The sequence below is a fragment of the Caretta caretta genome, chromosome 2 (assembly GCF_965140235.1).
Source record: "Caretta caretta isolate rCarCar2 chromosome 2, rCarCar1.hap1, whole genome shotgun sequence".
Classification (NCBI taxonomy): domain Eukaryota; kingdom Metazoa; phylum Chordata; order Testudines; family Cheloniidae; genus Caretta; species Caretta caretta.
In genome coordinates this window covers 214192572-214219448 of record NC_134207.1, presented here as the reverse complement: position 1 = coordinate 214219448, position 26877 = coordinate 214192572, and the positions used below count along the sequence as shown (strand labels likewise).

At 41.1% G+C, this 26877-nt stretch overlaps 1 protein-coding gene across 1 annotated transcript; it reads left to right on the top strand.

Annotated features, from left to right (window-relative positions):
* Window positions 1-6: 6 nt before the first annotated feature.
* TSPAN13 (tetraspanin 13) lies at window positions 7-24873 on the top strand. Its single transcript, XM_048838322.2, has 6 exons — window positions 7-291; window positions 12584-12751; window positions 17230-17310; window positions 20880-20993; window positions 21372-21482; window positions 22009-24873. Exons 1-6 carry the CDS (start codon window positions 229-231, stop codon window positions 22081-22083), a joined length of 612 nt encoding a protein of 203 aa, XP_048694279.1. The 5' UTR covers window positions 7-228; the 3' UTR covers window positions 22084-24873.
* Window positions 24874-26877: the final 2004 nt, after the last annotated feature.

Sequence of the window (26877 nt, the reverse complement as noted above, 5' to 3'; positions counted from 1 at the left end):
CCCGCCCCGAGGCGGTGGCATCGCCGGCGCGACACGCCGGGAGGGCGCGTGAGTTGCCAGCGCACTGCGGGCTCGAGCTGCCACCTGCCGCGAGGGAGAGGCGAGCGCTCGGACAGCAGGCGCCAGCCCGAGGGCCTCGCCGCTCCTGCCTTCGCTCGCTCGCTGGCTGCCCGCCCCGCCCGCCCGCGGCAGCCCGGTTCTCCCGCCGCGGCGAAGGGCGCTGGCGAGATGGTTTGCGGGGGCTTCACCTGCTCCAAGAACTGCCTGTGCGCCCTCAACCTGCTCTACACGGTGAGTAGCTGCCGCTGCTGCCGGCCCAGCGCCAGCCTGTGCCCCTGCTGGGCAGCTCCTTGGGGGGCGCCGGGCCTGAGTGTGACTCCCCCCGCTCGGGGGAAGAGGGAGGCAGAGCAGCTCCCCTGCGTGTCAGGCTGCCGCCTGCCTGAAGCAGGCGAGGCTGGGGCGTTGCGCCGGTGCTTCTGCCTCCGCGTCAGCCAGGGCACCGCCGAGGAGCCTCCGGGATCAGCAGCTGCTCCTGGCTGGGCAGCGCGTGCAGGCAGAGCAGAGAGATCGGCCAGGGAGTTAAAAGACCAGCAGCTGCTGGGGTCTCGGTGTCCGGCTTGCCTCACAGTCTCTTTGAAGGGGGAAGTCCGCCTTGAATCGTCTGGGAGACAGACAGGGTTGTTTGACCACGCGTCAGACTTGTGTAGGGATGGTGCAGAGATCTGTACGCTCCTAGGATGCGGGGGGAGGGGAGCTTGGATTGGCCTGTGAATCTATTTTGTTGATCAGTAAAGTCTCCAGTGTTCAGTATCAGTCTGGTTGCTAATGCTAACTAACTACAATTGTTTTAAAAAGAACAGGAGTACTTGTGGCACCTTAGAGACTAACAAATTGATTAGAGCATAAGCTTTGGTGGGCTACAGCCCACTTCATCGGATGCATAGAATGGAACATATAGTAAGAAGATATACACAGAGAAGGTGAAAGTTGCCATACAAACTGTAAGAGGCTTTGCAAATACAGACTAACATGGCTGTTTACTCTGAAACCAATTGTTTTAAAAACCATCCTGCCGTGCTGGTGATGCTGGTGATTTGTAAACTGGAGCAACGTGTCTTGTTTCAGATCAAAATACACCTTCGTCTCCTTGAGACCCGTGCTTATCTTGTTTAACTGCTGACCAGTGCACTTTAGGCTCTGGAAGCCTTCTCCCCCCCACCCCCAAACTTCCACCTGACTAAATCATCACGTGTCACCTATTGCATTTAGTTTCTCATTTATTATGTTATAAAACAAGCCAAACCAAGAAAGTGGGGAAAGAGCACTGCAAAGCCTGAATGTCATTTGGTTAAAGTTGAGAATAAATCTGCTCACACCTTTTTTTAGTTAGAAAGATCTCCTTGTCCAGTGAAGGAATGAGGAAGGCTCCTTTTTTACATTTTTGCCATAGTGCTTTGTAAGGTGCTAAAAAGAGGTCCCTTTGGCATGATTACATGTAAAACTGCTGTACTTGTATGTCATTTTGGCTCTGCAAAATCTTTTATCTAGGCTGCACATATGAGCAAGTTCATTCAATAGACACTTATACACAGTGAGGGGAAAATATTAAAGAGCCTCTAGCAATAGTGATTTAGAAATGCCTACAATAATTTCATATGTCCATTTCCTTTTTAAAAATGAGTAATATTTCAAAACATTGTTGGGTAGGGTACTGGCTGTTTAGGGAGGAGGAGATGTAAAATATTTTGTTTTTTACTGGATTTAAAAGTTGTATGTGCAAATGACTGACTCACTGCAGTGCTCAAATTTAAAAACAACCTTATAAATTTTACCCCCCCTCCCCCAGTAGAACTAAGTAGCTATTTCCAATACATAAAAGAAAACAAAATTTGTAACTAATTTTTTTTTTTATTATAAGGCTTTTTGGTGCAGAAGCAGGGAGAAGTGTAGCGAGGTGTTATAACTGTTTCCTTCCACAGATCTCCTAAAAATCTAAATTTAATCGTTATAACATGCATTTAATATTTTTGTTACTTTTACATTTGACAATAATGTAAGAGAACGCCAGGTCAGCCTGGATATCCCGTTTGGAATCCACTGTAGTTCTGCATACTGGCACCTTTCTGGAGATAGCATCTTGTTCTCTTGAATCTCAGCTTTAATTTAACAAACAAAAGTAAGTCTCTAGCTGTTATGGATGTGAAGAAAACCTCAAATATGTAAGAGTGTAAACTGATGCAAAGATGTGTTTCTAAGTCCAACATTGTTAACTGTTTAATTTCTCATGTAAGGGAGGACAGAGAGACTCACAGGTCTGCACAATGTACTGAGTGACATTCTCCTTTTGGTGTCATGGCTGTGGTGGTGTTTGGAAGATAACACCACTTTCCTCCTCTTTTCCCTCTTCTCTTCCCCTCCATCCCCCAGTTACTTAGTAACTAAGCCCAAGGAGTCTTGCAGAGCCTATGGGCAGATCAGCACCACCAAGGGGGAGCTACATGTTCATGTTTTAAACGCATCCACAGAGAACTACGTTATCTTGTTTTAAACACCTGCACAATCTAATGTGAGAAGGCCTCATTTTGACAACTTGTGTTTTATTTTGTGAAGAGCATTGCCACTCTTTCCCACCCCCCGAATACCCCATCTGATCCCTGTAGGAAATGTAATTGTAGTTAGAAAAACAAATGGGACTTCTCTTTACAACAGGGGTGGGCAACCTGTGGCCCATGGGCCTAACGTGGCCCATCGGGGTAATCCGCTCAAGAACCGCCGCCACTGGGAGCTGCAGGTGGCTCTGCAAATGTAAACACGCAGTCTGCCGGCCCACTTGCAGATTAGCCTGATGGGCTGCATGCGGCAGCTGCAGGTTGCCCAACACTGCCTTACATTAAGGTCAAGTAAAACCAAGCCAGAAGACTTGTGTCTGTAGATTTTTGAGTCACAATAGTATTGGTAATGCTGTATTCTACTCAAAGCTGGCCTCACCAGTGCCTGATCCTACAAGATGCTGAGTCTGCTCAGTTCCTTGGGTGTTGACCTGACAATATTAAAAATCAAAGCACTCCAATCACGGCAGTACAGCTGACTTAAACTGGTTTAAATGTCTAAGTAGGAAGAAATGCAGAAAGCAACCAAAGCATGAATAAAAACAAACTGTATTTTAAAAAAATGGATCCTCTTCAAATAATCCAATGAGTGAGTAACATGACTAAAAAAATTTCTTTCTGACATATGAGTTAGTTGATGGCATCTCTTGAACAATTTCTGTGTCTGGAATTGGGACAATATAGCTTAGTATGTGAGGTGTCTTTTTATATTCCATAGTAGTAGCTAATTTATCCTGGGAATTGCAGGTTCTTACTGTAGCCTCTAAAAGCTTATAATTCATATTCTGTCACTTTAAAATAATATCTTAATTTTCAAAACAACCAAGCAGGATATTACAAGTCACTATTGGCACTGACTTTACAGGTACAATAGTGAAAAGTAACTTCTGTTGAGTATGATAAGTTCATTGCTGTAAATTGTCTGAACGAATCCGTGAATGAAATGGGTGTGGTGGGGTTTTTTTTGTATTGTATTGTTTTGTTGACACCTTGCAAAAAGTCTAAAATGTTTCTGCCTTCAGTGGGCTAATTACTTTCTTCTTTTTAGAGTATGTTTTGCTGATAACTTATTCTCTCCTCCACTTAATTGTTGGAGGTCTGCTTCAAATGTGCTTAAGTCCTGGTCCTGCAATTTGTGACTGCCCATGCAGAGCCTCACTCACCACACTGGGATTCAGTGTGGGAACAGGGAATCTAATCTGCCTGCATACAGTCAATTGAATGTGAGTAGTTGCACTGAAGCCTGTGGGATTACTCACATACTTTAAGTGCTTTTTCTTGACTGAAGACTTACTGGGAAAATTGTTTTGTATTTAAGGAACATCAATGTGAAATCTAGTCAATTAGGAGAAAAAATATGTAATTTCACGTCCGTGCCGATTTTTGAGGTTTTTGCAGTTACATTTTTTTAAAACACGGTTTTTCGCCTGTTGCTATTCCAGAGGGTAAAATGACTGTCTGCAAAGTATTGTCAAATAGAAATGTATGTGGTTTGTGTATAACATTATATATTAAAAAAATATGCTGCTAAACTTTCAGTTGGTAATTGCAGTAATATTAGCTTACATAAATGAGACAGGATTTTCTTTAAGTAGATAGTTCCTCTTTAATGACTGTGATTAAGTAAAGGTGTTGGCAGTTAATATCTTGTTTAATCAGTTTATCGGAAGGGGAATATTGAAGTTGCAGTTAACTATCAAAACCTAAATAGGTAGCTCTGCTGTGAGGATTAATTTAACTAAAGACCTGCTGACAACCATCCCACCAAAAACCACTTGTCTTGTATCCTCTGAGCAACAGCCTAAAGAGTTAAATTTCTGTTGCTGCAGGAACTGTAGAGACTTAACTTTGAAATTTTTTTAAAACTTTCAATATTGCAACTTGGATTTTTTTTTTAAATTATTGAATGTGTTTACTTAAATTACATAAATATTTACTGTAGATGTGGCTTCATTTTTTTTCCAGTTAAAGGTATGTAATTTTAGCTAGTACAGAGTTCATGATGTAACTGCACCTTGTTTGTTTAATCAATGGAAAATACCAAATATCTGATAGTGGTTTGTAACTGAGCTCACGTTTATCTACTGAGGGTATGTAAAACTGTCTTATACTTTAGTATTACTTTGAAATTATGTCATGCTTTGTCATGTCATGCTCCATATTTCTATAACACTGCCTGTTGTGCTGATGGATTATAGTAACTACAGCTGTTGTAATTACTGGATTAATGCTACGTCCTTTTTCTGTTTTTCAACAGGTTCCCTTTCCCCATCTCCCAATATAACCTGAAAATAAAATTTGCTCTGAATTTCATAAAAGATCTTGGATGAGGACAGAAATTCTCATATTGAGAAGACAACCCTTTGCCAGCCTGGCTATTGACAACAAGGAACATGGCTAATAGCAAAGCATTAGCCAAGTGCGGGTGGACTCCATCATGGGAAAAATATCTTCCAATGCAAAGCTAGTGAATCTGTCCTCTTTTTCAAGGATTCCCTCTATTGGAGATCCTAGTGTAGCCAAGAAGAGCCACCATGTCAGTTTCTTTGCCACCCCTTCCTTACCCTTGGCACAGTGGGTTTTCCCAGGGTAAACAGGGGCAGGTGTACCTATTTCCCAGTGATTTCTCACTGTTTCAATGGCTTCTTGGAATCATGTGCAGTCAGGAATAAGAGCAACCAGAGGACTACTCTAACTTTGTGCCAGGATGGGACAAGTTCGTATGGGGTAATAGGTTAGTTCATAGTCTGTAGGAGAACAGAGCAAATTTCCATTTGAGTTAATATGAAAATGAATTTCTCAACCTGTGATGTAGATAAGCAGCTACTAAGTGACCACACTACTTGTTATGGTTGGCATCTCCACTCAAGAGTTTTTAATGTCTTTAATTAAAAAGTTTGGGTGTGCAGTGCCAAGACAGTAAGGGGAGGTTTACACAGCAACTGCTTGTACTGAAGAACCCTACCTCATCTTATCTCTTTGATATTCGTAGATATACTGTTTTCCCCCATATGTAACACCTTCTCCACCCAAGGTAACTTTGAAGGTAGCTTTATAAGATGGACTCAGTTTTTATGTCTATACAAAATGATGATACAGAAGCTGTTTCTAAATATTTAGTAAATATTCTTGTTAACCTAAACTAAATCATATTGATCCATTGCATGCTCTTGTCACCAGTTTCTTTGTGCACATTTGATAGTGCATAACATTGGCTACAGAGGGCCTAGGAATATTTCTAAGAGTCATGTGACAAACCTGGAAATGTACTTGGATTTACCATACATCAGTCTATTACAAGGTTTAATGTCAATTTCACTTCCTATATAATTGTCAGATACTGGTGGGGAGCTCGGCAACTTCTGATATTTCGGGTTTCATATTGACTGGCAATAGCTCATGCAAATAGCTTAAGCAGAGCACGGTGTCTGTATTTAGCTATAGAGATGCGAGAACATGAGATCAGACTTTACTGTGTGGTAGAAAGTCTGCTCAAGCAGGTAAAAAGTAAACCTCCATTGGCTTTTGTTTTGTTTTTTTTTAATTTAAATGTGTAGTAAACTGCTAGTGTTAAACTCACTATGACCCCACATACAGGTCTGGGGTAGCATGAGGAGCTGTTACGAGAATTGTGGCGTTATTAGGATTTGCCAGCAGCCTGCACTCCCTGTTTTATCTCTTTTGGTATGGAAATGATGTAGGATTTCTAATAAGCCAAAACCATGATTATATAGGCAACGCTGCCAGAGTTGTCTTTCTTGAGGAATCTCCAAACACTTGGATGAAACAAGAGGTGGTCAAAACAAGACCTCAGAATTTGGCTTTGGTTTAGCAGATGGGCGTAGGTTTGTGACGGTTTGCTTGCCTATGGCTGCTATATATTCTTCTACATTTTGTGCAGCACTGTACTTTTGATGAGTTTGAAGATTTGAGTCACAAAAGGTGACTAGTTGTAACCAAACAGTCATTTGGTTAATAAACTTAAGGTCAAAATATCAAAAGGGTTCACGAATTTTGTGTGCCTCGATATTTGGGAGTGGAGTCTAAGATACACCTGGGCCAGATTTCTGCTGCACTATCCACCTCCTTTCTGATGATATAAAGAGGGAGGAAACAGGTCTCCAAGAAATCTCCTCAGTGAAAGGAAGTGATTGGTGTATAGCTGCCAGTCCAGCTACAGGGGGAAAATCAAGAGTAGGAGGGAGGGGCGTGGAATGCACTATAGTCTGGCTCTTTTAAACCAGCATAATTGTCCCTAGACAGCTTTTACAAATCAGCACAATTTAGAGCAGCCCTTAGGCTGGCTCCTAGCAAGGCTCAGAATATAGGAGGCACAAAGGTGGCTTAAAGCTGCCTTTATGCTGCCACACCCTCCAATTCCTGCTGTGGAAAAGAACATGAGGACTGGGTCCTCAGCTGTTTTGAAAATATGGTACCAAGTGTCTCAAATTGGCACAGAAAACCAACAAAGACGAAAATACAGGCACCTAGATTTTCTAACAGTTGCAAAAAATAAATGGTCCTCTGACACCTGTATACAAAACATGATTTAAACATCAGAGGCATTTTTGTTACAATTCCTCTGAAAAGGGGATTATTCTTTCAGTTAAAAGCAGCAAACCCAACTTGCTCTGAACTAGCGAGTATTGTACATAGTTCAGCTGGACTGTCATGCCAACGGCACAACCCGCTTTTCTGACTTGCAGCATTCCTCTCTCCTTTCACATATATTGCCTGTCACGTCACAAGGTTGTTTAGTAACTAGGCTTTGATCACTCCTTTAGTTAAACCAGTGACCTACAGGTGAAATTGCCTGTTACCAATCGCCGTGAGTCAACCAGTCCTTTCATTATAGCTGCTTCAGTACACACACAAACTTTAATGGAGAGTGATATTGGAGAAAATCTTTGCTAAAGTCAACATTACAGGTGGGCTACTATATAAATGGGACAGGAAGTTGGGGCAATACCCCAAACCCCTACAGTGCCAGTAGCATGCCAGGTGTGCTGTCACTTGAAGGTACATACTGTAGGTCAGAGGACCCCAAAGTGTGGGACGTGCCCCCCCCTATGAAGGTAGGGTGGGGCCTTTGGGGGGCACAGTGGGTTCAGGGCAGCCCCATGGGGGAAGAGTGCCACCCAGCCCCTCCTCCCCCCGAGCTCTGATTCGGCCCCGGCCCCGGCCCCAGCCCCGGCCCCGGCTCGGTATGGCCCCGGCTCGGTACGGCTCTGCACCCGGCTGGGAGCATGACTGTGACTCTGCCTGGGGCTGGGGCTAGCCTCGGAGTGGAGCTGCACACAGCCCCGGCTGCCAGCCCCCATCACATCCCAGTTGCGACTCCGATCCTGCCCCTGGCTGCGGCTCGGATACTGGCCCCACTTCCGGCCCTAGCCCCCTTACCCTGGCTACATCTTCTCTCCCCTCCCCCCCCCCCACCCCAGCTGCTCCCAGCTCGGGGGGGGGGAGAGAGAAGGGGGGGTTGTGGACAGGGGGAAGGGGGGGCACTGCCCTCAAAAGTCTAGGGACCACTGCTGTAGGTGCTTCAGGTGTAGGTCTTGTGGGTGCTAGCCATGTGTCTGAGTGGTTACTGGGCCAAGGGAAAAGGCGTTTAGCTAGGACTGGCAGGAAAAAGAGGTAGCAGATATCTTTAGTACAAAGGCTTAAGAAGTTACAGTTCAAAGTGAGCAAAAGCGATTCTTGTTTGGGTCCCTCGAGCAGTCCACTCAAGAGTTAGGGCTCTCCAGGCCTAGTGTCCAGGGTGCCCTTTCCAGTCCAGTCTCTGTTCCAAGCCGATAGGTGCTTGCAGGTTTCCAGGCCATACTTTCATTTGGGCACCTCTGCACTGGTTCCCTGCTCAGCTGCTGCTCCCCTATAAGGCCCACACGGACCGACAATCTGTAATGTCTGGCAGTGTCCGTCTGTTCCATGCACAAGTGGTTCCTTCTCCAAGTTCACTTCTACTCCAGCTCCCTTCTTGTCATCTGATTACTGCTTCAGCTTCTCAATTGCTGCTGCTTCCAAACATAATTCAGCCAGTTCCTGGTTCAGGAGGCAGGCAGGACCGTTTCCCCTTAGCTGTGCAGGAGGAAGGAGGTAGGCAGGGGCTGATAGGAGTTTTAATCACAGCTAGCTAAAGAACTGAATTCATTTAGCCTTAATTTCCATATGATGCAAGAGTGGCCTATGAATTTGAGATCTCAGATTAAATGCAGAGGAACAGAAAACACATTCCAGGCTCCTTACATTTTCTAATAGACATTGATATATCTATAGCAGTGGTTCTCAACTAGGGGTACGCATACCCCTGGCAGTACTCAACATGCCTTCCAGCGTGTACTCAACTCACCTAGATCAGCGTTTCTCAACCTGGGGGGTTGCAGGATAGGTTTAGGGGGGTCGCAAGTGCAGGGCTGGCATTCGGTGCTGACAAGCAGGGCAATTATCCAGGGCCCCATGAAGGCAAGTTACATGCTTCAGTTCTGGGCTGGTGGGGGGAACGAACACACACACACACACCCCAGTGCAGACAGCGTTATGTTGGCGACAGACAACAGACAGACAGGCTTATTGAGTGTGGTTTGATTATGGCGGCAGAAGAGCTCTCTCCTGCCAGTGTAGAGCAGCTACACAGGAGACCATGCAGCTGCAGCAGTATAGGTTGTTAATGACTGAAAGTTGTCATCTGATAAATGTTTCTGAAATGCATTTAGTCTCTGTCCAGTTTTTAGTTGAACAAGCAATCATCACTAAGGCTACAATTTTTGTCATGGACTTTTATAGTAAAAGTCACGGACAGGTCATGGGCAATTAACAAAAATTCACGGAAGCCATGACCTGTCCCAGACTTTTACTAAAAATGTCCATGACAAAACAGGGAGGTAGGAGGGTCGAGCATCCTGCTGTGCCTGGGAGCTGTGGCCCCTTCCCCGAGGCTGGGAGCTGGTAGGGACCTCTGCCCGTGGCAGCTGGGGAGCTCTAAGAGATTTGCCCCTGCCCTTCCCCTCCACAGCCCGTGTTGGCTGGGGAGCTGTAGGGGGACCCCCAGCTCCCGGCCACCATGGGAGGTGGGACTACCAGCTCCCAGCTGCTGCGGGCTGAAGTCACGGATTCCACAATTTCCTTGACCAAACTGTAGCCTTAATCATCACCACCAGACTTTCCTAAGGCATCTTTGTTTGCTCTCTTCAGAGACACCAAGGATTTGAGTAGGGGAGAATGAGAGCCTGATTGCACTAGCCTGTTCTAAGAGGAGTGCCACAAGCTATCCTTCATTCTGGAAAGTTTCTGCTTACGTATGAATGCTGCCCACTTGAGTAAACTGGAGTTTATCACATTCCACTTGTACTTATTACTACAGTCACAGTCTGTGGTTCCTTGCAGTTACTCCAAATGGAAATAAACTAAAAATAGACCCACTTACTCTATACTATATTTTTTAATTGTTTGGGTATTTGTGATAGTGTGTATCTTAATACACTGCCATCAAAAGTAAAGATACATTTGATGGTACTTGAAGAATATACTCACAGTTGAACGTTTTAAATTGAGGAGAACAGTGGCTTCCTCTTATGACCCAACCAGATATGCTGTATAGTAAATGATCCTTCCTGATTGAATTTGTTCCAAAGTTGAGTACATTATATTTCATTTTCTTCTCTCATTATTTGATGTATAGCTTGAGAATTACCTGCTGCATATTACTAGTGAGGTAGCATATCTTGTAATAAATCCTGGCTCCACTGAAGTCAGTGGCAAAACTTCCATTGACTTCAGTACAGCTGGGTTTTCATCCTTTGTACAAGTAATATTACTAAATTGGCAAATTCTCTTACAGGTTGCTTTAAATTATGATTTCAAAGAAATTTGGACCCTGTTTCTAGATAAACTTGGATTAAAAAAATGTTGATGGCTTACAGAATGCCAGACCTCTATTCCACCTAATACCCCCTCTTTTTCCCTCCCTTCCTCCCTCCCCCCATCCTGTTCCTCCCTCCTTTCCCTACTCATGTATGTCTTTTCCTAGTTTATTACTGATATCCCCCACCCCCAACAGTCTATGTAACATTGTCTGGTCTTGCAGCTTAGACCTATTAGAAAATTGCATAATTGTTTTGGAGATCCCATGAAGCATGTGATATTCAGAGACTTATGCAAGGTGTATCTTTACCTTTTTGAACTTTTTATTGTCTTTCTTTATGAAAATCAATACAAAACAAATTTCCTACCTCCACAGAAAAAGGCCTTGAGAGATACTGGGCAGTTTGACAGTGTCATTCAGAGTCTTGCTTACCTAGTTTTATCCTAAGCCTAGTTCAGTAAAAGTAAAAATCCAAGACACCAGATTAGTTAAACAGCATTAAATCCCCATGTGGACGCTGTTTTTCAGAGTTAAAGTGGCCTTAATTTGGCTTTTCTTAATTCATTTTGGAAGTGAATTAAACTAAACTGAATGAAGGCCATTTTAATTCTCAATGAGGGTGTTAATACAGGAATTTAAGGCAGTTTAACTAATCCATTTCAAATTCATACCTTAATTAGTTTGGATTAATTTTCCCTTATGCCCCCTGTAGACAAGCCCTTAGTGGCATAATGGATTTATATATGTCAAAAATGGTATTTCGGGGCCTATGTGATTTTTTTTTTTTGAACTTCCATAGTGGGACTTCTGAATACATACCTTTAAAAATGGCCCTGGGTAACTATGTTGGAACTGAAGATGAGTTGGAAATCTTTTGTTTGGGTTTAGGGAGGGAGCATGAAGATGTCTTGCTGTAAATTTGTTTAAATGAAAATTGAAAGCCACATGTAGCATTCAGATTGCATTTATGTGATGAGTAAAATCAAATAGTTGTACTAGGCAAAATACTTACAGCTGCACTTAATTACAAAACTGTGAATTACCGGCAAGACCAGGTTTTAGAAACTGAGAACACTTCCAGTTTTCAATCTCTTTTTTTAAAACGTGAGACCCTTTTTTTTTTCCCCCCAGCTCCTTTCATAGTTTGTTCCGGGCTCTGATTATTTGTGGTCTACTTCCCTCCTTCATATCCCATCCCAGATCTAGAGATCCTGGAGTTTTTCATGGCTCCAACCCTTTTCTTTGTGTTAGATTGAACACAGGAAAGGCTGGGCCTTCCTGCTCATAAAACAATATTTCCAGTAAACTAGCTGAACCATAGTCTGCATTTTCAGAATACCGTCCTTTGAAAGGAAGGAAACGGCTTACTGAGAGCGTTTTGAATTTGCTGTGATGATTAGTCTTTGCTTCATAGGAAAGCTGTCTTCCCAAAGGCACATTCAGTGAGGACAAGACTCCTGACTGTTTGTTTTGCTGTCAGAGTAGCATGTCAAATACTGCAAACCGCATCTTTGCATTTGATCTCTGTAAATGTGTATTGTCCCAACATCAACAATTCAGAAAATGTTGAAGATTAACACTGATGTAGTGCTGATTGGACTATATGTCTAGAAAGTAGGGTATTTTTTTCCAACTTGTTCATGTAGCAACCGAGCCAAGTATATCCTGTTTTTTTTAAATAGACCTTGTATTTCTCACAAGGTATTTGGAACTCTAATTTATTTCTCAATCTGTGGTATAAAGCTGTTAATCCTTGTTTCAGATGCATGCTCAACTCTATTATAATACCCATGGTTATATTGGTGTCTCTGGTATGAGACATTGGTCTTAAACTCAGGATGGAATGTGTTGGAACAGACCTCACATTCACAATATTGAAAGGTAAATGTACACTTGCACATTATGAACAAGAGAACTCTACAGGAGCTAATTTTTAAATTGTTAACTTCATATTTTGGACTTTAGTTTTTTCAGTGGTAGGGAGGGGAAGTATCCTCTTTTAATTTCAAGAAACATTAGTGCTAGGAGTACTAGCAAGCTCTACTATTTTTTGTTTAGATACTAATTGTCGTTTGTTTGTTCTCTCTCTCTCTCTCTCCCCCTCCCTCCCTTCTAGCTGGTCAGCCTGCTGCTGATTGGAATTGCAGCATGGGGTATAGGCTTCGGCCTCATTTCTAGTTTCCGAGTGGTTGGCGTGGCAATTGCAGTGGGGATCTTTCTGTTCCTTATTGCTTTGGTTGGATTGATCGGTGCAGTCAAACACCATCAGGTGTTACTCTTCTTTGTATCCTTTGATTGGAAATTTACAAACACAAGTTGTAGTGTGTGTGTGTGTGTGTGTGTGTGTGTTAGAGTAATCCCTAGTTGTGGACCAGAACCCTATTGTGCTCGGTGCTATACAAACACAGAACAAAAAGGTGCCCCAACACTCCTTCCCAGTTTGTGCCCAAAATTAGTTCTCCATAATGCGTCCATTCATCCACTGTAGGTGTGTGGTGTTTTTGTTTTAAAAACCTCTTGCTTCCTTTTTATTTGTATGATGAGAATGTTATTTCTGTCAAGGACTCATCTACATTACATCTATAACAGTCACAGGAGACTTTTACTGCATGTTTGTCCCCTGACCTAATTATAACACAGTTCTAACTCTAGGTTAAAGTAAACTCAAATGTGTTGTAGTGGAGTCAGATGACAGCCCTGGTGTAACTGGTTCCCCTGAATTTATTATAGGGAAATTAAGATATTTCTCAGGCACCAATGGGATCTTTGCATCTCTATGAAGTGGGTTACACCTATTTCATTTGCTTTCATTCACATCTAGTCCTTTGTCAGCCTGAATTAGAATTGAGCATGTAAGACACTTTCTCGGGGTGCCCAGGGCTGACAGTCTCCTTGTTACCCTCCTGCCTCAGTGAGAGGAAGACTTGCCGGTGCTTAACTGGGTGTCAGCTCCCTAACACCATTAGCCACACAAACAATCTCTGAAGGACTCTGTTTTGCAGGTTAACAATAGGTGTATCCAAGCACCACTGAAAACACCCCCCTGCAGCATCCAGCCCCTCTAACTTGACACCCACAGAAATTACCAGATTTCCTGTCCCCCAAGGAACACACAGTTCAGTGCAGGAGCAGATCCTTGATAACCTCACATCGCTGAGATATATTTATAGTAAAAACAATCTTAAGTTTTATTATCAAAAGCCACAACCCAAGACAGTGAGTAAGGCTGACAGGTGGAAACGGAAATGGTTACATATAAAACAAAAAGTATAACACGATCCTTAGAGTCAAACCTTAACTTTAAAAAGCTAGAATCTTTGTCTAAAGCAGTTACTCACCTAAAGCAATCTCTCAGCCTCGCCAATCAGTATGACTAGGATCCACCTGTTCTCTTTGGTACTTCAGTGAAGGATAAAAAACATGTCCTCTTGCTGCTTTGTTACACCCCCAAATCCACTGTTTTTTCCCTAGAGTCAGGATGACCCCTGTGATTTATTCTCTAGTGCAGTGGTCTCCAAACTTCTAGGCTCACGCACCCCCAGGGTGACCTGCTGCAGACGTGCTGCCGACAGAAGAAGACCCGCCGCTGGAGGGGAACACCAGCCATGGACGTGCAGAGCTGCCGCCGAAGGAAAAAACAGCTGAGTGTGGCCCGGCAGCACTGCTGCTGCTGTGCACCCCCTAGGGTGATCTCGCGCAGCTCAGTTTGGAGACCACTGCCCTAGGGTGCTGGTTCCATGTTGCTTTCACATCTTTGTGTTGATGTGTGTTGACCGACTTCCATTGTGTTGGCTTACAATGCTTACTTTATATGTGAACCAAGGAAGACAGGTGAAGCTACATCTTTGTCTGGCAAAACCTGTTTGTCAGACCTGCGTGGGACACAGATTCTAAAATAGAATTTCAGTACATACATACATCTTAAATATCACCCACCCATACATCTCACAAAGATGATCAGTAGGACATACACTTTTATTAGATACTGCACTTGATCCTCTTTGGATGTGTACTATGAAAGCAGTGTGTTGAGTGTAGTGAGTTTGTCAGGCCTGATAGCAGTTGCTGTTACGGATCAGTGAACCCTTTGCCAGATGGCACCGAGAGGCTCTTGGGGGTCCCAGCATGGACTTTGTCTAATGCTGTATTGACAACGTGCTCTATTGGCACTATGTAAATAGTTTATGGTGATGCCCTCCATGATTAAATCATGATAATCGTATTTAGCTTTCGTTCTGGGGTTTGGATGCGGGGTAAAGCTTCATCAGCTCCAACTTTGATTTCTGGGTGCAGTCCACTAATGAAAAATAAAGTGACTTTTTTAATTTTGCTAAAACAATAGTTCAATTTCCAGAAGTATACAATCTGTCAATGAACGACAGGAAACTAAATACAAATTTTCAAAACTTGCCTCTTCAATATTTAAAAATAAGGGTTTTTTTTCCCTTTCAGTATGATTCATTTTAAAAAACAGATTTAAGAAAACAAGAGAAGAAAGACCCTGTATTGTCTCCTGTGTAAGTTTTATGCAGGTTCAGGTTACCTTCTGTAATAAGGTGAGACTCTGAGTCACTTAAGGAAAAAGAATGTTTGAACAAAGGGTGCTGCCTACCCACTAAGACTGCCTGGAAAATTAACTACTTTGTACGCAGAAAATCTGTCATTTAAACCCTTGCTAACTTTGAATCTGGGATTAGCAATGGGAGTATGGAACTTCCCACTTTTAGGTCAGCTGTCTGATCAAAATGATTGCAGATGGTCCTCTGCATCACAAAATTTATTGCTGATCTAAATTTGCAGTCTTGTTAACAAGGTCAGCAGATAAATGTTCTCTGGGGCAGGGATTCTTTTCTTTGTTTTGTCTGTAAAGCACCTAGCATGACGGGGTCCTGATTCTCTAGTCAGGTTCCTGACTGTTGCTTTAATACAAATAAATAGATTAAATAGGCATTAAAAGGCAAATGAACATTCCCTGTTCTGGCTAAATATTTTTCCATTCTGTCCAGTGTATTGCAGCAGAGTTAGAGCTCACTGTTTTCTCTCCAAACATATCTTTTTTTTTATCAATTTTGAATATTTTTCCTTAGACAACCTCTAGGAGTCGCTCCTTAGTACATAAAGGACCGTAGATTATGCAGTGGATCTTCAGCCTTTTACAGCTCTGCTTTTGCACATCTGTTCAAACCACTAAGAAAAGCATTTATCTACTGTTTTTCCATTGCGGTGGTGACTCCATACAGACTAGTCTCCACAGTTAGCTTTTACCTTATCAAAATAAACACAATTTTTCAGAGATGGTAAGATTTTTTTTTTTTTTTTGTCCTGCACTCATTCTTCCCCAATCCTTCCTTTTTTAAAGGAAAAGGCATGGCACATGCAGGATGCAAGAAGATCCCTCGGGAGGCTGTATATCCTATAAATAGAGCAGTTGCCTGATTAGTTAGTGCTTTATATTACAGTTATGAGTTCCACGTTATGTATAAGTGTGGCAAGCAAGAGAGATTGCTGTGTGGTGGCTAGCCCACACAGGTGGGTTTTAAAAACAGACATAATTATGGGTTCACATGATCTTCTGGGCAGCTGGGACCTGAGCATTCCTTGCAAAGTTAAAATGTATTCAGTCTAGCTTAGTCCCATACCTATCTGTAGCTGGATGAGGAGAGAAGGACAAAGGGGGGGGGGGGAAGGAGGTTGCTTCTGTATCTTAGCCAATTCTTAATGGATATATGGCAGACTGCATCTATTCTAGAGGACACAAATATTCCAGGCTTTTGGGCTTATGGGCACTGCTGCAGCTACAGTAAAGTTCTATTGCTTCTGTGCTGCAGATGCCTGTAGGAAACCCTTGGAAAACGTACATGTTCTGGTGCAGCACACGAATAAAAGGTATGGAAGCCCAGGTGACACTACTACATGGCCATGTTTTGCTGCAAAGTCACTTTTACAATTGAGTTTAGCTCTTTTTTTTTTTTCTTTTTTCCCCAGCTGTGTACAGGCCTGGATGTAATCAAACCACCAAAAACACTTGAACACACATACAGGAGATGCTTGATACAAGAAAGATATTTCCTGAGGATCACCATTTATTCTATTTCCGTGGTTACAGCTTTGCTCTAGTAAATATTAAGCGTTTAAACTAAGTCCTATGGGCTCTCCTGCAGTTAAAAGGAATATCTGACTTAGAAACAGACTTGTTTGGAACTTAGTCTCCTTTAATTGTAAAATCTGCTCTGCATTGGGAAATATTGTGGTCTAAAGAGTCATTGAGGAAGACAAGTGTCTGTCAAGTATGAGGCGGCTATTCCATCACAAAGAGGCTGTTCTGGTAATGCCTTAAAGTAGAGCAAGAATGAACCTTATGTAGCTTGTGTAGTTGCAGGAAATATCAAAATAAAATTTTAATTGGGTATTTGAATCAGAGTCCCAGATCCAGTCCTTTTAAAATTTTAATATGTGGGAAATAAAGAATTTTCATTAGATCTTTAAAATCATGTGACTTATAGAAAACAAATACAAAGCATTGCAACTAGATTTTTTTTTTAAACTTGTATCATAAAGCATTGTCTGGTTGAGCTCTTACTTATTCTTTATAGCTTACTTATACATTCCAAAAGATGGCCAAGCCCTCCCATTTAGATGCTCAATAGCTTTTATATTCTTAAGCACCATTTATGTACATACTTGACTCTGCATGTAACTGTTAAGCATGTGCTTTGCTTACCTAAAATTCCTTTGAAAATGTAACCTTAACTGTTTCTTCAGTACATGATTATTCTCTTGCTAGTGTTCATTGTCCAGTTTTCTGTCTCCTGTGCTTGTTTGGCATTGAACAAAGATCAGCAGGTAAGAAATTTCTTCTGAATTTTCAGTTGAACAAAAATGATGTGTTTTGTAGGTAGATTTGAGCTATGTACTGCTGCCTTGACAACTTGATCAAACTGTAGTATGCATAGTATATTGCTTATATGTCTCTATAAAGGATGATGGGGACCTTTTTCACATCCTTTATTAAGCTAAGGACTGCTGCAAAATCGGTGCTGGGTGTCAGGTTCCTAGGAGGTCATTGATGCAGTTCAGTGTTCCTTTTCAGTGGTTTATATTTTGACTTTACTACTTTTAGACTTTCTGGTTACATTTCTGTTCTCAAGTATGTCAGTTATGTGATGTGAAGTTCAGCAATTTGGAGCAAGCTGAACTAATACTCAGTAGTTTCCTTTGCTGTTATCTTAAATTTAGATTAACACTGAATTACTTACGCATAAAAAAAACATTTCCATATAATAAATTGAATAATCCAGAAACTATGGATATTATAGGTATATTCAATCCAGTCTATTAAGCATGTAAACTCTATTTGATTTAAGGTGTATCTCCTCCCTCTATCCACAAGTCAGATCATTGACCCCCCTGCTTAGTGACTGTCTAGTAATACACTGGCACGTGGAACCAGCCCCGTCCTCTGGGCCCGCAGTCTGCCTCTAAGAGCCAGTCTTTTTTGTTTTGTTTTGTTTTAAGTTTATATCCTGTTTGAACTGTTAGACTTCACAAATCTGTACCATTTATTAAAGGTTACCTCCTTTATTCAGCTTCACTTCTATAGCCCAGCTTTGTAACCTAGTGAGGTTTACACATCCATGGATAAGATGTTATCAAGCATAGTTTGTGCTGGAGCTACTGATGACAGTGATCACACCTCTTAATGTGGGGGAAAAAAACTGGGACAGCTGTCATGGGAGAAGGGGGGTATGTGGCAGGGCTTTAATTGATGGCTCTGTGTGAGGTGGAAGTAGGAAAGGTGCTCCCTTTTCCTCTTCCTCACCTTTGCACCCACCCTTTCTGAAAGCTTTTAATCTTTAATTCATAGATTCGAAGGCCAGAAGGGACCACTGTGATCCTCTAGTTTGACCTCCTGTTTAGCATAGGCCATAAACTTCCCCAAAATAATTCCTAGAGCATCTCTTTTAGAAAAACATCCAGTCATCATTTAAAAATTCAGTGATGGAGAATCCACCACAACCCTTGGTAAATTGCTCCAAAGGTTAATTACTCTCACTGTTAAAAATGTACCTTATTTCTAGTCTGAATTTGTGTAGCTTCAACTTCCAGCCATTGGATTGTGTTATACCTTTGTCTGCTAGATTGAAGAGCCCATTATTAAATATTTGTTCTCCATGTAGGTACTTATAGACTGTAATAAGACACCCCTTAGCCTTCTCTTTGTTAAGCTAAATAGATTGAGCTTCTTCAGTCCATCGCTATAAGGCATGTTTTCAAATCCTTTAATCGTTCTAGTGGCTTTTCTCTGAACCCTGTCTAATTTATCAACATCCTTCTTGAATTGTGGGCACCAGAACGGGTCACAATATTCCAGCAGCAGTCACACCAGTGCCAAATATAGGGTTTGCACGAGAATCCTATTTGAAGTTCCTCCATTTATGTATCCCAAGATCACATTAGCACTTTTGGCCACAGCATCACACTGGGAGCATCACACTGGGTTCATCTTGTCTACCACAACCCCCAAATCTCTTTCAGAGTCACTTTCTCAGGATAGGTTTCAGAATAACATCCGTGTTAGTCTGTATTTGCAAAAAGAAAAGGAGTACTTGTGGCACCTTAGAGACCAACCAATTTATTTGAGCATAAGCTTTCATGAGCTACAGCTCACTTCATCGAGAAAGCTTATGCTCAAATAAATTGGTTAGTCTCTAAGGTGCAACAAGTACTCCTTTTCTTTTTTCTCAGGATAGAGTCCCCCATCCTGTAAGTATGGCCTACATTGTTTGTTCCCATATATATGCATTTACATTTAGCCATATTAAAATATTTGTTGCTTGTGCCCAGTTTGCCAAGTGATCTAGATCACTCTGAAACAGTAATCTGTCCTCGTCATTATTTACCATTGCCCCAATGTTAGTGTCATCTGAAAACTTTCAGTGATGATTTTTGTGTTTTGGGGGGTTTTTTTTGTTGTTTTGTTTTTTTTCCTCCAGGTCATTGATAAAACTGTTAAGTAGTGTAGGGCCAAGAATGGCTCCCTGCAGGACGTTATTGGAAAAGAACTCACTTCATGGCAATTCACTGTTCAGTTATATTTTGAGACCTCTGTTAGCCTGTTTTTAATCCATTTCATATGTGCCATGTTAATCAAAATGTCACATCTAAGTATATTACATCAACACTATAACCTTTATCCAAATTTGTAATATCAAAAAAAATATCAGGTTAGTTTGACAGGATCTATTTGCCATAAACCCATGTTGATTATTAATAAAGAACTAAAGGAAAGTAATATAATTAATGCTAGAGTCCTGTATCAGCTGTTCCATTATCTTGTGTGGGATTGATGTTAGGCTGACATACCTTTAATTACCTTGTCATACTGTTCAGCCTCCTTAAAAACTGGCAAAACATTAGCTTTCTTCCAGTCTTCTGGAACTTCCCTGGGGCCACCAGCCAACTCAGTGCAACTGAGCAGCTTGATGCTGCGGTTACTACAGCTTCTGACTAACTTACTCTTGTTCCTCCACAGCAGGATCTGTGCTAGGTCCCAGCTCCAGCAAACTTGCCCATAAAATTTACTGTTTTACTGTTGGATTTTATGGAGCATCTTCAGTTAGTGCCTCTTAACTTTTAGCATTAGTATCTGACACAATTCAATGACCCATCAGCAGCAGGGAGCAAATAAGAGCATGGCAACTAGATGATCAGCCATGCATGGCGTTGGTCACAATAAAACCAGTATTTCACTAAAATCTGGTTAATGAGAGATCTGAACATAAGAATGGCCAATTTGGTCAGACCAACCAGATCTAGCCCTGTCTTCTGACAGTGGCCCATGCCAGGTTCCCCAGAGGGAATGATCAGAACAGTAATCATCGAGTGATCCATCGCCTGTTGCCCATTCCCAGCTTCTGGCAAACGGAGGCTAGGGACACCATCCGTGCTCATCCTGGCTAATAGCCATTGATGCACCTATCCTCCACAAACTTATCTAGTTCTTTTTTGAACCCTGTTATAATCTTTGGCCTTCACAACATCTTCTGGCAAGACATTCCACAGGTTGGCTGTGCATTGTGTGAAAAAGTACTTCCTTTTGTTTGTTTTAAACCTGCTGCCTATTCAAATTCATGTTGCCACTTTGCTGGTGGTACAGCTGCAGATCTGAAAAAGTGTGGAGATAATCCATACGGACTGTGAACCTTATACTGGATATTTTTCTTGCTTTAGCTATTTGGGCTATTTGTACATTATATTCATGACATATGTATATTGCTTGTTTTAGACTGTAAATACATCAGGACAGGGGCTGTGTCTGTGAGTATCATGCATACTACATGGACACCAATGAAATACAAAAAACAAGGGTAGCATTTATTAAATGATGCATGTGTTAACTTTGTGTCTTGTAGAGACAACTTCTTGAGGTTGGATGGAACAACACAAAGAGTGCTAGAGAAGATATTGAGAGGAATCTAGACTGTTGTGGTTTCAGAAACTTCAATTCAAGTGAAACCTGCTCTGCTGTAAGTAGATCACTGAGATATAACTTTTGTTAAGTATTCTTTTCTAGAGAAGTTTGCAACCATATTGCCATTGCTTAGCAGCTTAAGTATATCATCACGTTTACAGGAATACTGTGTAGTTTGAAAAATCATTATCAAATACACAAGACAGAAATTGTATCAATTCATTTATGGTACTTACCTCATTTAAACACTTTGAGATCTTCTGATTAAAAAGCATGACATAGGAGTCATGTATTATTTACAGTCCAGTTTATTAAAAATGCCAGTCTTGGGCAAAACTATGCCATCTAAAGACTAGGTGCCTCTGGCTAGCTTCACATGTTTGTGCTACATTTTTTTTTAATAATCTAAAAGCTGTAATTTCTTCTGTTACAGGCTTGCGTTAAAGATAACCGATGTTTAACATGTGCACCTATAATAGAAGAATATTCAGGAATGGTACTGAGATTTGTAGGTGGCATAGGACTCTTCTTCAGTTTCACTGAGGTGAGTGCACATTAGCATAATTCTTTACTACAGAAATCTCTAACACTATTATTCAACATCGTCTAGCTTTTCTGACTAGCAACTCAAGCAGAGTGGATAGCGAACAGAAACTAACAAGAGGCATGTGGTCTTCAGCACTGGTGGTTTCCCAAGTCTCTAATCTTCAGTGCGTATGGTAGCCACACCTTTCCAGTTACATTGTTAATACTGTAGATAAATGATTAAGCAATAATTGTAGATATTGGTGTGGTCATAGGGAAGTATATGCCAACACCCCACACATTGGATATGCAGGTTTTTCTCCTTGTTGCTAGAATGAAATCTCTCCCAGGATATGTCCTCCCACTAGTAACAAGGGAACTTGTGGGGTTTTCTTGTGACTTAAGTACCAGTGCAAGCACGTCCTGAACTTGCATTTGCAAATTTTATGTATCAAGGCACGATGGAAAATATTCTGTTCTTTAAACCAGATGCGTGGAGTGGGGAGATAAAAGCACTGCTAAGTGTCTATCTTCTTCTTTTGCAGATTTTGGGAGTTTGGCTGACTTATAGATACAGGAACCAAAAAGATTCTCGTGCAAACCCTAGTGCGTTTCTTTGATTGGAAAATTTCTCAAGGACTGAATGTCTTTTCCAGTTAAAATATGAATTCTCTAGCAATTAGCACTTCTGCACGCTAAGGATCTGAAAGAAAACAATTTTCCTACATGGAGATGTTTGTGCTTGTCATCTTTGGTTTCCCATCTTCACCTCTGGGTTCTCTATCTGGAAATAGATATATCTATTCTGTAGCTGAATGCAATGTAAACACTTCTGAGATGATAGTTAACTGTTAGATCACAACAATTGCTGCAGTCTACTGTTTCAAGTTAGTTTTATGGCACCAGAATGTATTGCCTTTCTGAGTGTATTTTTTTTTGTTTGTTTGTTTTTTAAACCCCAACCGAACAACAAAAAAATACAACCAACATATATTCTGACATTAACACTTTCTTGTGTGTTTTTTGTTGTTTTTACAAAAAAAACATGCTTTCTCTTTAAAATGATGCATCTGTATGTTGAATGCCCGTAGGGTGAAATACAGTAAATTTTTTTTTCTGTTGAATCACTGTTTCCCATTCTGCTGTGTGGGTTAAAAAACACCATAGAGAACATCTGAAATATTTAAGCTTATCAACCCTTTATTGTGTTTCTTTTCTTTTAGATAAATTCAAGATACCATTTTAGATCATGGATATAAACATATGTTAACTGACTTCTGTAGGGTTTAGTTTTGACATCTTTAGAATTGCATTTAAAGAGAATAAAAACATTTTTTTTATCTTTGTATCTAAGCAATTGAGAATAATAATGAGTGAGGAAAACCCATTAAAATTAACCTATTGAAACTAATTTTAGAAGTACTTTACTTTAAAAAAGCAACTTTCTTGATAGGCGAATGAACTGTGGTACTAAGACAATATCGGAACTGGTAATGATCCATTTTGTTAGTGTAACAAATTTTGATTGATGTTCAAAGATTTCTTATAAAACTATTTTTACAGGTAGTTTAAATTCATTGTTGTAGTAACTTATGAAAGTGTGATACTGACATTCATTGTCAAACCTGACCCATCTTCATCCTTCAGTATCTATTTAAAATACTTGATTTCAAATGTAATTGTAAAAATATCATTGTGGCATTTTTGGTAGTTTAAAAATAATTAAAAAAAAAAAGTGCTTGTACTTGAATGCTTTCTAAAACTTCAGAAGAAATTGCTGTCCTTGACCAAGTTGTTCATATGCTAAAATAGATACCTTTATAGACCGTGATACGCTACACTGGATGATCAGAAGGCCTAATCTTTAAGGTGCATGGTGGTTTTTAACATGCACTCTTTTCTCTGAATTATGGTTAAATGTTGTCCTGTCTTCAGTGAAGGATTTCAATGGAGCTGCCCATCTTGGCTGAAATTCCGTCTCTTCTCCTTGTATGACACTCAACTTGAAAAACTGGGAAGATGCCCAGAAACAATATCTAGGAGAGCAGCTACAGAAGAGCGCAGGCAGCACAGGTTGGAGAGTATGAGGGAAACAAGTGTAATGTAGGTTGGGGTGGGATGTTGAAGGGCCTTCACTAAATAGGAGATAACTGAATTTAGTATGGTAAGCAGGTGCTCAGGTACAGAGGTGATAGGACCCATATAGGCATCTGTATGTTCAGTTTCTTTCTAAACTGAGATTGCATAAGGACATCTAGGTGGAGATTTGAGATGGGACAGAAGGGAGAAGCATTAAGAACTTCATGTACAGAGCTGCAGAGAAGTAGTTATTTGCAGTACACAAGTTTTTTATTCATTCTACAAACCCCAGCACCATGCTACATATACTTGAGTGCTGTCTGACACTTTATCTGTTAGCTCAGGGTGTGCATGCGCATACTTGGAGACAAACCTCTCTTTTTTATAGAGCACTCCAGTAACAAGGTGGAAATGAGCAGCTTTGGGAGTCCCATTATGCAAAAGCAGCATTGTAAGTTAATAGGATACTGTCAAGAAGCACTCACAATCTGAGGGTCCGTTTACACAAGGAAAATGGTTGGCAGCATGCTCTCTTTAAGCTGGTACTAAACTGTTTTTGGCTTAGCTACGCTAGGAGCACAACCATATTTTACCCCACTTCAGAGGAGAGTCATAGCTGATGTATCCAGACTCTGTATTTTAGCAAGAACCTAGCTAGTAATAAATGAGAGGAATGCTGGGAATGTGAAGGTTACAATAAAATATTGTAGTTGCTCCCATTTGTGATTCTGTTTTTTAAAATTCTTTCTTCATGGTCGTGCTTTAAGTAATGTTGCTTGCTGTTCATTGTAGCCTTCCATAAATGTGGTGGCTGAAACCATGTAATGTAGGTTTGCTGAGAGACTAGCAATTTGTCAAATCATGAGACTTTATGATATTTGGTGGTGGTTTATTTTTGTGTGTAGGTTTATATTTTTTATTGAAGCTCCTGTAATTACAAGAGAATCTCTTCATTATATTAAAAAAAAGTTTCTATTTCTGGTGGGTGTGGAGGAAAGTCTGAAAGTGAGGGCTATCACAACTAAAATATTAATTGTGATTAATTGCATGATTAATTGTGCTGTTAAATAATAGAATACCATTTATTTAAATATTTTTGGATGTTTTCTACATTTTCAAATATATTGATTTCAGTTACAACAGAATCAAAGTGTACAGTGCTCACTTTATTTATATTGGATTACAAATATTTGCACTATAAAAAAATTAGTATTTCAATTCACCTAATACAAGTAATGTAGTAAAGTAACTTTATCACAAAGTTGAATTTACAAATGTAGAATTATTTACCAAAAAAACTGCATTCAAAAATAAAACAATGTAAAACTTCAGCACCTACAAGTCCACTCTGTCCTACATTTTATTCAGCCAAGTTTGTTTACATATGCAGGAGATAATGCTGCTGGCTTTTTGTTTACAATGTCACCTGAAAGTGAGAACAGGCATTTGGATGGCACTGTGGTAGATAGTGTCACAAGGTATTTATGTGCCAGATGTGCTAAAGAGTCATATGTCCCTTCATGCTTCAGCCACCATTCCAGAGGATGTGTGTCCATGCTGACAAATGGGTTCTGCTCAATAACAATCCAGAGCAATGCAGACTGATGCATGTTAATTTTCATCGTCTCAGTCAGATGCCAACAGCAGAAGATTGATTTTTTTTTTTGGGTGGTTCAGGTTCTGTAATTTCTGCAGCTCTTGTCTACTGTGTCTCAACTGTCCATTTACAGCAGTTGGGACCAATAGTGTCCTGAAGTAGTGCCACCCACCCTCAGATCTACTTGCAAGCTTTCAGCAGTAGTACCTCCTGCTGTGAGTTTTAGAAAGATATTTGGAAGCAGTATCTATTACCTGAGATGGTTAAGTGAGTAGGGATTCTTTTGTGGTCCTATTTGCCCTTCTGTAGATAAGATGAGCAGCATATCAGCTCTAGACTGCATCCAACTTGGAGCATTGAGTTCCTTGTAAATCAGGTTCCTTCTTTGGTCATAAAGCTTTTAACCACTAAGAACAAAGTCAAATGTGCAAAGAAACTGTTATGGTTGCTTTAAGGGGGGGGGGGGGGAGTTTGTGTTCCCTAAAAACAAAAGCTGGCCAGCTCTAGAATCACCTTAACATGGCTCCACCTGCCCATATCAGTTACTCATCTCTTCCTCCCCTATAACTAAAATCCCAGACCCCTTCAGTGTGTACAAAGTCATCACTCACACTTCCTATAGGAAAATGTATCCTACAGCTCACTGGTGCACAGCTGCTGTGTTGCTGAGGTGGGAGTTAAGGTTTTCTATTGTAGAGTCAAGAGTAATATGGTAGATACTGTGGTACTGCCCATGTCAGAAGTATGGGACTTGGGTATTGTCACTGGATATTTTGCTTTCAGGGCTTGTGCAGGTGCTGCCACAGTTCCAGGGGTGTGCCCTCTCAGGCCAGTCGCTAGACTGCTGTGAGGGGATTTAACAATTGGCTTCCATGTGCTTTATGCTTCCTATAGTCTGACAGAGTCCACACACTGCCCTTCTTGGAGCTTCTTGGCTCTCACTGCAGTGCAGATATCTCTCTAGAACTACCTCCTGAGACCTTGCAGTCCAATATCTAGTCCCTTTGTCCACTACTGACCCCTCAGTCTTCCTCCCCTGTAGCTTAACCATACATTCTCCCAGAACTCTGGGTGTGGTGGGTCCTCCAGTTAAGCTCTTGAAAGGCACATGAGAGGTGTAGCAGCACAGACTTTGCATAGGATTCTAAACCACTATTGCTCTTTACTTAATTGTATGAGAAATACATGTCCATTTACAAAACAAACAAACAAAAAAACTTACATACTTTTCCCTGCCTTGGTTTCCTCAACATTCCAGCACATTCTTTGGGCTGGAGTCAGAGGTCTCTGTGGCTATTCAGGGTCAGTTTGCTGCAGTGCATGACTTGTCTTCTGAAACCTCAGACTTTGGCTGATCAGTGCCCTTCCTCTCTCCTACCCAAAGTTTCCTGTCCCAGTGAATCCCTCTAGTTGTATATGCTCCTCCAATAGCACCTGCTTCCTTTGTTCTCCTGCTGGTAATTTTCCACTCCCCAAATACCAGCCCCTTATGGGAAGCTGAAGGAGATGGCATCTCCCAGCTCCAAGCAATACCCTTAGCGTACTTATTGTTTGGTCAAAGTACAGTTGTTAAGAGTAACATGTCTCTGTTGTACATAGTCTGGGAGATATACACTTGAAATCTTGTCAGCAATGATGGATACATACAGGGGTTCCATGAAACAAGAATTTTTATAACAACTAGAATTCATAGTTGTACTGACAGAGGCCCCAAGTGTTAGACTTGTGTTCCTCTTAC